Here is an 11,628-nt window from a genome sequence, read left to right as displayed (position 1 = left end):
TGTCTCAAAAAAAAAAAGATAACTAATATAAAGCACTCAGGCAAGAGCCTGGAAGGTGGAAGGTGTTTAGCAACTGTTGTTTCCTCCATCAGCTGGTTGTCCGTGAAGCTGCTAGAACATGGTCGTCCACATCGGGAGGGACTGATAAATGTTCCCTGCCTTCCCTCACTGGATGCTTACCATATGTGCTTTGGTTTTGTCCCCTAACAAAGGGCAAGCTCTGTAAGGGTGGGCTATACACTGAGAAGCCACAGTAAACAAGGCCCCTCTCTGGCTTACTTTATCTGGCCAGTATTTACTGTACATGCCGGACACAGTGGAGGTAGCAGAGAACAAGGCAGAGGGGGCCCTGCCCTCGGGGAGCTCACACTGTGGTGAAAGGGAGGCCAATGGGCCTTCACTGGAAAACAGATAAGTCAGCAAACTGCCAGTTAACGGAGCTGGGGATGGAAAAGAGTGGCCGGAAGAGGCCCTCCTGTAGGCAGTGTGCCCAGGGAAGGCCTCTTCTCTCAGAGGGTGACATTTGAGCTGGAAACTGAAAGATGGGGCCAGCAGCGTGGTTTGTTCTGGGTGGTGTGGCACTAGAGCCCAGGCAGGCAGGAGCATGGTGTGTTTTCAGAGTTGCCAGGAGGCCTCAGAGTCTCTAGGCTGGGCTGGAGAGGCAGAGAGTGCCAGAGAAGGGGTTGGCGGGGTGGGCAGGGGCCAGGCCTCGGAGAGAGGGGTGGAAAATTGCTGGTGGGCCTTGGAGCAGGGACATGGCATCTGATGCCCGCTCTGGGAGCTCGCTGGGCTGCTGGGTGGCAGATGCAATGAAGGGTGGCTGGAGGGACTGAGCATCCAGGTGGGGAGAGGATGGGGACCTGGACTAGAGAGGGTGCCGGGGGTGGAGAGGGCGGGTGGCAGTGAGACTGAGCTCTGTGCCCAGTTTGGATCTGGGGCAGGAAGGGGCCTGAGGACCTAGTGACGCTGGACACGCGTCCCAGGCCCGTGCCCTCCATGACAATGACTTCCACTCGGCTCTCTAAGCCTCTAAGCTCCAGCTCCTCCTTCATCTGCCTGCACAGTTGGCTGAGTCACTGTCACCAGGGTTAGTTCTTCCTCCTGCCCCTCTTTCTGGGACAGGCCCTCCCATCTTTGTACTTAGCCCTCTCTCTGGCATACGCCATCAAAACAGGATCTCTCTCAATTTTGCCTTTCACCACCCACCACACAGATTCACCCACGGGAACAGGCCCTGGAAGCTCTTACCGAGGCCCTTACAAGAGCCCCCTCCTCCCCGCTCTCTGCCTCCAGCCCAAACCGCAAAGCACGGCAAAAGTCTAAGTTCCTAAAGCACTGCATTGGACGGAGGCCTGCTCCTGCTCAAAAGTCTCAGTGGCTCCCCACTGCTCCTCCCCAGACCAGACAAAGCGTCTGGTCTGATTCCCGGTCAGGGCCTCTGTGACGAGACCAAAGAGTCTCTGCCTCCTCCCCTCCTTTATGGCCCAAGGAAAATCCTGTGCTCCCAAGAGTGAAAGAGCAGAAACCCCCTAAATGACTGTCATCAGAGACATGTATAAATAAGTCCTGACATACTCAGGCCATGGAAAACTACACAGTCAGGAAAACAAATATCTAGAGCAATGGGTTTCAACATGCACAAAGCACAAACACATACTTCAGAGAAAACAATCTGACAGTATTTATTAAAAATACAAAGGCATGCGAAACCGCCATGCACATTGCTTAGTAAAAGAATAAAGGCAGCTGAAAGATGATCACCATCCACCCAGCAATGCTACCCCAGGGCAGGGTAGACACAGGTCTTCCATGCTACCGGAGATGTTTTATTTCTCAAGCTGGGGTGTGGGGTGAGAAGATTGCTATATCATCTCACTTTTTTTAAATTTGAGAAATAATTCATTAAAATATCACAATTGCCATCCTTCTCCCTGTCTCTGCTTTGGCAGGTCACCCTCTCTGGAATACCCTTCTCTCTGACTTCCGGGCTTCCCTACTTACTGGAAGACAGCCACCTTCCAGGGCTCAGCTCAAACCCGTCTCCTCTGAGATGTGGGCCCTGGTGATGCCGGCAGAAAACCTCAGCCTCACCAGCCCTCCCAGCCCTCAGCGGCAGAAGCCTGTGCCTTATCCGCGTCTCCCCAGGGACTCTGATCAGTGAGAGCCTGGGCCGGGGCAGGCACGCTCCCATATGCTTCTCTGCCCACCCCCTTGGAGCTCCCAACACCCACACAGCACAGCAAGTGGCACTCAAGAAATGCTGGCTTGATGTCTAGGAAAGACTGGGGCGAGGGACAGGCACACAGGTGGTTAAGTGGATTCCATGCTACGCCAGGGCTGGTGGGCCCTGTGAAGCCCAGTGGGGGTGTCTTGCCCAATTTACAGCCCCTTCCACCCCTGCTCTCCCCTCCCCTCCTCACCCACCTGCTTCCCAGGCCCCTCCCCTCTCCCTGCTGCAGACCCGGCCAAGCAGGGTGCTAAGCAGGTCACAGGCACCCAAGAGTATGGGGTGGGGCTGTGTCACTAGGACACGGGACTTCCCCTGCCCTGGGGTCTGGAGCCAGGGCCCAGAGCTAGGAAGCGGATTGGAAGGGGAGAGGGGAGCTGGAAGTGGGAGGACGTAGAGAGAGCACTGGACAGGGTGTCTATGACCTGATCTCCAGTCCCTGCTCTGCCCGCGCAGGTCGCAGCACCTCTGGAGCTCAACCGCCTCATCTCTAAGAACAGTAGCCACTACCTCAGCTTTTCTTCCCTTGTGAGCGAGGACCTCAGGTCCTGAGGGGGTGGGGAGCGCTTGCTCGGGATTGCGGAGAAGCCAGTGGTGGGGCAGAGATTCACCCCTGGCAGGCAGCCTGAGCCTGAAGCCCACCCTCTTAGCCACAAGACCCCTCCCCAAACCCCAGATGAGGGAGTAGGGAGAGACAACTGGCCCTGAACCATTTTGAGGCTGACCCAACTCCTTTGAGGGCCTTTTCTGAGAATAATAACACAGCAGGATGGTTACACTGACCCAGGCTCGAAGCCCAGGATCTGGCCTCTGGGACCTCCCAGAGCACTGGCCTTAGCCTTTGCGGAGGGGTCACGGGCCCCTTTGAGAATCTGCCAACCGCTTGGAATGCTCTCTCTGGACCACCCGTTACATGGGCAGCACTCTGCAGGCAACTGCCGGGGGGCAGAGACCCCACAGCAGGTCCTATGAAGACCCCTGACCCAGAGAATCATGAGGCTCTCTTTCAAATCCAGGCTCTGAGATCCCCGAGCCCGCACTGATGGCTGAGTGGATGGTTCCATGGGTCCTGCTGTGAGCCAGATGGAGAAGAGAATTTAGGAAAAAGGAAGAGACTCAGGAAGGAAAATGTGATGGGGACAGAGTCACTGGGAAGAAACTGCGTTCCTCTATCTCCAAGCCCGACTCCACCCATCTGGGATGTCACTGCCCCATGTACGGGCCCCTGGTTTCTTGAGCCATTACCAGAGGTACAGCTTCTTTTTTTCTGTTGTCAGAGGTCAGAAGCAGGAACTCACTGCCCATGCCTCAGTTTCCCTTTCTATGAAACTGAGCGCTCCCTCTCTCTAAAAGAGCAGTTGGGCCCAGAGAGTTCACATGATTCACAAGGTGACACTAGGTTCACTCTCTGGAGTTCCCAGGCATGGTGGGGCCTAGGACTGCGCTTCTCAAAGGTGGGCCTTGGCCCGCCTGCATCAGAACGATCTGGGGGTGATGGCTAAACAGGAAGATTCTGATCCTCTCTCCCTCCCTCCCTTGCTGGATTCTGATTCAGCAGTTCTGGGGCCCGGAACTACCCACTATCACCCACCAAAAAGAAAATAAAGTTTCCTGATTGGTCCTCTGGGACCCAGGTGGGAGATGGAGAAGCCACCCGCAGGGTGGGGCTGGGGCAGTTTGCAGCCAGCTGGGGGTGAGTTGCAGCTTCCCCGAGAGACCCTCCCTGCGGGCTTACAGCTGGGGACACAGCACCAGCACCCCCACTGTGGGGTCACAGTGCACCTCCCACTCCTCGCCTCAGAGAGCCAGAGGGTGGCTTCTCTGGCATCTGAGTCTGAGCCTCAGGCCCCATGGGAGGCCATGAGGGACAGCTGGGGACAGTGAGACATTGCCTCCCACATACACCCCTCCCTCTGGCACACAGTAGAAAACACACAATGAAGCTTTTCTTCTTCCCCTCCTCCCTTGGGCAGTTCCACCAGCCCCGGGAGAAGCCTGAGGGCTTTCGAGTGTCTGTCCCAGCTGGGCCCAGGGGTCCGGCCTCAAGCCAGCCAGGGCAGGAGGGGAGCAGCATAAGGTTCTGCATTTGACAGAACAACCGGGAAAGCCCCTATTACCAGGGCCACCTACCTTGACCCCGCCCTCTGGCACTCCCTAAATGGCCCCCAACCCGACCCCGGCAGGGCCCCAGACTCCACTGGGACCCAACAGGCAAGCCTAGTCGGTAAGGCCTCTATTCAGGGGGTGCTTGGGCTTCTCTTCCTGTGCCCCCGGGACCCAGCCTGCATCTGACCAGTGACAGGGCACTGTTAATGAAACCCAAACCGGAAACGACTATTTGAGGGCCGAGGGGCCTGGAGGGCCACCAGAACACAGGGTTCTCCTGGAGCTGAGGTCTGCTCTGAGGTGCCTTAGGAACAAAGAGAGCAGCTCCATGTTTTATGATTTCTCAAAACTGAGGAAACTGAAGATAATGAGACAGCTAAAAAAGCTCTAGAGGGTGAGGGTTTCCTGCAACTGCCAGCATGGGGGCGGGGGCGGGGGAACTTCCCCATGCCCAGGACAGGGGCAGTGCTGCACGTGGTCAAGACACAGGCCTGACGGGAGATCACGGGGGCCAGCGTCTGCTGTCTGCCTGCCCATCCCAGGACCGGTTCTTCCCCAGATGTCGAAGCACTCTCCAGAGGAAGTCCATCTGTCACAGCAGGAGGAGGAGTGGCTGCTGGGGGCTCTTGGGTAGGACCAGAGGCACAGTAGGAGCTGGTGGCCTCTCCAGGTTGTCTCAGTCCCAGCTGGGAGGCCTGGGCTAGTTCTGTGTCTTGCTTGTTAATCTGAGGCCACCTGCCCAGCCAAGGCCCCTGCGTTTGTCTGGTTTGGGTTTGTTTCTTTCAGCTTTCTCCTTCTCTCCCTCATCCTGATCCCAGACACCCTTAATTCAATTGTGTTCCCAGGGCCAGGCTCGCGGAGTCCAGCTGGGGAGTCAGACCTGTGAATGCCTAGCTTGAACAAGCAACAATATGCACCAACAACTCTAAGAGCGAGGACATTGCCAGGGGTCATTCTGGAGGCAGAGATTAATTTTCACTGAGGAGGCTGGGCAGGCTTCACTGACCTGAGCCAAGCTTTCCATTCATTCATTCACTCAAAAACTTTTTTTTTTTTTTTATCTTGAGGCAGGGTCTCACTCTGTTGCCCAGGCTGGAGTGCAGTGGTGCAATCATAGCTCACTGTAACCTCCAGTTCCTGGGCTCAAGCAATCCTCCTGCCTCAGCCTCCCAAGTATCTGGGATTACAGGCATGAGACACCCCACTCCATCCCTATAAAAAATAGAAAAATTAGCTGGGCGTGGTGGTGCACCCCTTTAGTCCTAGCTACTCGGGAGGCTGAGGTGAGAGGATCACTCGAGCCCAGGAACTTGAGGCTGCAGTGAGCTATGATCACCCCACTGCACTCTAGCCTGGGTGATAGAGTGAGACCCTGTCTCTAAATAAATAATCAAAAAAGCATTTAATAAGGGCCACCTATGTGCCAGGCACTATTCTGCAAGCTGGGATACAATAACAAACAAAGTTTCTTCCCCTGAGTGGCCACGGTCTGGTTGAGGGAGAAAAACAAAAAGCAAATAGACAAGTGAATATACAGCAGTCACACGGTGACAGAACCAGGGAGACTAACAAAGCAGGGGAGGGGGACAGAGAATGCAGGGTGGGTTGTGGCTCTGTCTATAAGGGGTAGTCAGGGCAGGACTATCCAACACGGTGAAATTTGAGCAAAGGCTGAAGGAAGTGAGGCAGCAAGCCCTGCGGACATCTGGGGGAACAGGGTTCTAGTGAGAGCTGCAGAAAGGCCCGGAGATGGGACTGTCTTGGAGTGTTTGAGGAACAGCAGTGGCCCGTGTGGCAAGGTGGAAGGAGCAAGGTGAAGGGTGGTAAAGGATGAGCTGGGGACGGGCAGACACTCAGGGCCCCGAAGCCATTCATGGAGAGATGGGAAAACCCTGGAGGGGTCTGAGAAGAGATGTGACTCATTTCTGCCTTGGATCTGCACAGTTTCATTCAGGTTGCTGTGCTGAGAACACTTTGGGGTACAGAGGCAGAAGGGAGCAGTCGATTCAGGAGGCTGGGTAAGAGGGGACCTGGGTGGCCCAGGGTGGTGGGGGAGGGGAGAAGAGTTCAGGTTTTGGATATATTTGGAAGGTGAGCTTTGAGGATGCCACAGAATTTGACATGGAGAGATGGAAGGAGGAAGGCAGGCCTGACAGGTCAGACAGACGTACAGAAAGAGTTCAGGGCTTGGAGGTGGGGGGTGAAACGGGGCAGGTCTGCAGGGGTGTGGGAGGGCCACAAAAGCCTGGGTGGGGGCTGTGGGTGCCATTCTGTAGACAATGTGGTTTGGGGGAAGGGGACACCTGCTCAGAGCCACACTTTGGAGACCACCAGGCAGAAGAGAAAAAGTTGGGTCAGTGGGGAGGGCAGAGGGGCAGGAGGCTGTTCCGGACACTCAGGCTGCAGCTCTCCAAGGTCCCGGAGGCCTGCAGAAAGGAGAGGACCCTGTGTGCCTCCTGCCAGGCTGCGTAGTGGATGGCCCAGCTCCCTGTCTCTACCCAGCCTTCATTCAGGCCACGGGCAGAGGGGCATTCATTCAAGGACCCTCCGGTCAGCTCCTGCACCCTTGACATCAAGCCAGTGGATCTCACTCGCCCCAGGTAAGGGGTTTCCTCCTGCAAAAGTAAGCAAGCAAGGTCTGTCCCAGGACAGCTGCTTTTACTGGAGTTGGGGGCCAAGAAAGATCCTCTGGGCCTAAGAGTGGAGGGGGCTTGGTCAGGGAGGGAGGGCTCTGTCATCCAGCACTGTCCAGCCTCCCAGGAGGGCCGCTATCCCCGTCTCAGCTCTGTAAGACACGCCCAGTCGTGCCCGAGCCCCACTCGCCTCTCCTCTGCAGACAGGCTCCCCTCAAGGCCCGTTCTGCAAAACCCCACAACCACCACTGAGAAGACAAGGGGCAACTGGGATATGAAGCAGGGGCACACGTGGGAGCACCCCACACTCCTGATCCCAGACTCTCAGGCTTACCTGCTCCTCCCCGGGAGCATGCATGCCCCGCCCCCTGCCCCAGCTTGGGCCCCTGTTAAATAAATATAAAATCCGTTCACACACGCCCGTCCCCTTCTCCTGGAGAACAGTGACCGGATCCTGCTCATCTCTGTGACCCCACAGTCCCCAGCTAGGTGTTCACTGGATGAAGGAAGAGATGTGGGGTTTACTGCTGGGTGGCGGGTGGGACAGACCTGGGAGGCAGGAGTGGAAGCACACACGGAAGCTCCAGGAGTCAGACCAGCGCCACGGACCCTCCCTCTGGCCCATCCCAGGCTGCAGCAGGAGCGATTGCTAACATGTCCTGAGCACCCGCAGTGAGCCAGGCCCTGTGCACTTTATGTGCCATTTCATTTGATCCTCACAGGAGCCCTGTGAAGTAGGCACTATCACCGTCTCCATTTTACAGATGCAAACAACCAAGGCACAGAGGGGTTATTTGTCCAAGGCCACACAGCTACTAAGCAATAAAGCTAGGATTCAGAAGCAGATTCGTCTGACTCCACATGCTATGTCCTTAGCTGCTACACACACTGTCTCCCAGGCCCCACAGAATCCCAAGTGCATGTGTCTAATGTCAGGTTAGCCCAGGGCCACTCTCCATTGTGCTCAGTAATCCCAATCCTAGGACAATTATAGTCATGTTTGAGGAAAGCCTTTTATAAAATTGTTAAACACCAGTGATGACTGTTATTGATGATAACACCAACAAGAACTCCTCTCCCAGCCATTGCTTAATGTTTCCACCATCTGCTTTTCAGCCCCCGGGCAGAACCCTCTATTTGTGGTCCTCCCAGCCACACCTCCAGGTTGGAGGTGCACATGTGCTCTCCCCCTCCCATCACGCCCGATCCCACTGGGTGCCCCTCCCGCTCCATCCTTCCTGGAGGCATCCCAGTGCATCAACACCTGCCCATTTCCCCCTCCGGTTTCCTGCTAATGTCCCCTCTCCCTCCCAGAAGCCAGCAGCCTGTCCCATAAGGGACGAGACTGATTGTTTCCCAGACCATGGAGGGGCAGGGTCCGGAATTCTGATTCCAGGCACATCCTTCTGCTCTGCAAATTTGGGGAGCTGATTCCAAGGCTACCTTGAAATCTAGACATAGGAAAGCCCATACAAACACTGAATTCTGAAGAAGCTCTCTGAATATTCCAATTTCAGAGTTTTGGAAACTCCCAAATCTCAAGTTCTAGGAATCCCCAAACCCTCAAGTTTCTTTGATAGTGATCTCGGGCATTCTGAACTCAGGAATTCTGATTCCAGTTCCTTACAGAAACTTCCGTCTTCTATGTCCTCAGGCTGTTTGTATGACTTTAAACTTGCCAATTTTGAAAGCTACAAGTAGGTTGAAAAATCCTTCTCCAGACAGGGCTATAAAGTTCCCAGAAATTTTGTGGGGAGAAATTTTTTTTTAAAAAATCCCACATATGGGCCGGGCGCGGTGGCTCACGCCTGTAATCCTAGCTCTCTGGGAGGACGAGGCGGGCGGATTGTTTGAGCTCAGGAGTTCAAAACCAGCCTGAGCAAGAGCGAGACCCCGTCTCTACTAAAATTAGAAAGCAATTAATTGGACAACTAAAAATATATAGAAAAAATTAGCCGGGCATGGTGGTGCACGCCTGTAGTCCCAGCTACTCGGGAGGCTGAGGCAGGAGGACTGCTTGAGCCCAGGAGTTTGAGGTTGCTGTGAGCTAGGCTGACGCCATGGCACTCTAGCCCGGGCAACAGAGTGAGACTACGTCTCAGAAAAATAAATAAATAAAAATAAATTAAAAAAATAAAAATCCCACATATGAAGACATTAAATCTCATTATTCTAATACAATTAATATTTGCAGAGCAATGGTAACTTGGAGTATTATCTAGAATGTGACCAACATTGGGGATATTAAAGATATGAATACCCCAAAAGGCACAAACACAAAGAGCCCCCCCTCATGTTTTCCTAGTTTTTCTGCCCACTAGGCCTTTATATCTCCATTTCTTAGACTGAATGTGAGTGGAATCCTAGACCTGAAGCTTCTGGAAGTATCTGGGGTGGTCTGGGGAGGAGGGGGTGAATTGCACAATGTCTTCTCCGAAGCTCAGGAAATTCCCAGGCTTAGGCTTTCCCTACAACCTGGCCTGTGGCCAGGGTTCCCACAGTTCCCATCCCCAACATCACTGTCCCTGAACTGGGGCTTGAGGTCCTGCCCCAAGGCCCCCTGCTAGTAGAGGAAGGGGACAGGAGCCCTGGGAGCCTATCTTCTCCTGGTGTCTTCCCTGCCTTTCAGTGGCCCTGTGGCAGAACAGTGCTGGTTACCAGCCTGGCCTGGACCCAGGAAGGAAGGGGCAGAGGGAGGTGGAAGGGAAGAGTGAGGAGGGGGAGGGACTGATGGGGACAAGTCCTTGGAGGTCCGGCAGAGTCACTCCAGTCAGATTTCACAGCCTGGGGCTTCCACACGGGCCGGGGTGGGGGATAGAAAGAAAGGGACAGACTGAACTACAGGGTTGGGACTCCTGCTTGGGACGGAAGAACCGACAAAGAGCAGTGGGGCGTTGGGTGATGGGGAGAGGGACGGGGACACATGGGAGGAGTTGCGGTTTCAAATGCCAGTTAGATGATCTGAGGCACTCCTTCTCTCCTGCACTTGCCCACCGGGGCCAGCCTCAGCCCCTGACAGGGACTGCCTTGCCGGCGCGGGTTCCTGCACTACCAGCCCCCTTTTCCAGCTGGTCTCCAGCCGCGCTCTGGCGCTTTTCTCCAGATGCAGTCTCACATCCGCTCCCCTGGCCACCCTGGCCCGCCTCCGCTTCCCCTAATCCTCCTTCCCCCGCACATCTCAATTCTCCTGTCTCCCAACTCCCCCAGTGCCCCCAACTCAGTGGCTTCTCTAGCCCGTCTCCCCGATCCCTGTCCTCTGGCCCTGGACCCCTCAGCCCAAACCGGGTCCTAACCCCTATGCCGTCTCCCAGCCCCCTTTCCCAGCGCGCCCGCCTTCCCGAGCCCGCATCCCGCCAGAGCCGGGCACTAACCCGATTCGGAAGAGCAGCCGCTGGCTGCGCGCCATGAGCAGGCGGCTGGGGCCCCGCAGCGCTCGGGAGCCGCGGGGGCGCAATAGCAGGACGAGGACGAGGAGCAGCAGCCAGGAGCCGGCGACCCACAGCCACCCCGCAGGCCAGTCCTGCCAAGCCATGCTGGGGGCAGCACCCGCGGCCGGCCGGGGGAGGGGCGGTCGTTGCTAGGAGACGGCCCGCCCCCAGCGGGGAACCTACGGTAGGGCTGGGCCGCGACACGGCCAGGCTGGGGGCTTGCCGGCGTTCTGGCCCCGCCCATTGACTCGCCCTTGGACTCACCTTTTCGCCACCCCCAGTGGGGCACATGGCCAGAATGCCACCGCGCTGGGGGCGCCCTGACTCCGCCCCGGCCGGCCAGGAGGCGGGGCCGCAGCGGCCTCGGACCTGCGCTAATCCGGTTACACAGCCGCCCGAGTCCTGGGAAGGGACAGAAGCTGGCAGCCCGCCCCGCCCCCTTTAGTCCCCAGGGGACTCGGGAGAAGCCCTGGCGTGGTCCTTCTGGCGGGAACCTTAGACCCATAAACTTTTTCAGCGGGAAAGACCCTGAGAGATCTTCTGGGTCAGCTGCCACTCGTGCATTTGTTCATTTACTGAATTCCTTTTCTAGCTCCTCCCGTGTGCCCTGCTGCGCTCTGCCAGGCTCTGAGGATGCAAGGGTCAAAGACACACACATCAGGAAAGATTTTTTAAAAAGACACACGGACAGTCTGCATTCCTGGAGCCTACAGTCTGGAATCTGTTGGGGAGACAAACCAAATGAGCAGGCCAACATAATTGTAGATATTTATACACACACGTTTGTGTGTGTGATGGAAAATTGTGGTGCTATAAAGGAAGCAGAGAGAGCAGGCAACGGTATGGTGCACAGAGAGCCCAGCTTGGATGGAGGAGGGCCACCCGAGCAGGTGGCATGTAAGCCATGCCCTGAAGGATAAGAAGAGGCCACAGAGGCTCAGGGGGGTGACTTGACCAAGGTTGTGCAGCAGTGGGTGGCAGAGACGGGCGGGTCTAGGGCCTGGGCACTGTGACTCCCAAGCCCAGTGCGAGTCCCACATCACCACCCCCAGCCCCATCGTGCTGCCTTCCTGATGGGTTCCAGAATTTGTCAAGGTCAGTGGCACCGAAGTAGATGCGAGGGTAGATGTGAAATCTACAAATTTGGGTACACAGGAGCCAGGGCTGGGTTCCTTCTGGCTCCAGCCCTAGCGCTGGCCCAGTACAGGAAGGGGAGGAAGTGCTGCAAACAGGC

At 56.1% G+C, this 11,628-nt stretch overlaps 1 protein-coding gene across 1 annotated transcript in view; it reads right to left on the bottom strand.

The window, feature by feature from the left end:
* Positions 1-10,498, bottom strand: part of PNKD (paroxysmal nonkinesigenic dyskinesia) — a 20,837-nt gene extending 10,339 nt beyond the window's left edge. The window contains exon 1 of the mRNA XM_012642542.1: positions 10,338-10,498. Within this exon, the coding sequence (XP_012497996.1) occupies positions 10,338-10,498 (161 nt within the window). The remainder of the gene's footprint in view (positions 1-10,337) is intronic.
* Positions 10,499-11,628: the final 1,130 nt, after the last annotated feature.

Source organism: Propithecus coquereli, unplaced genomic scaffold (assembly GCF_000956105.1).
Source record: "Propithecus coquereli isolate 6110/MARCELLA unplaced genomic scaffold, Pcoq_1.0 Scaffold18, whole genome shotgun sequence".
Lineage (NCBI taxonomy): Eukaryota > Metazoa > Chordata > Mammalia > Primates > Indriidae > Propithecus > Propithecus coquereli.
This window is presented reverse-complemented; position numbering and strand designations above follow the sequence as displayed.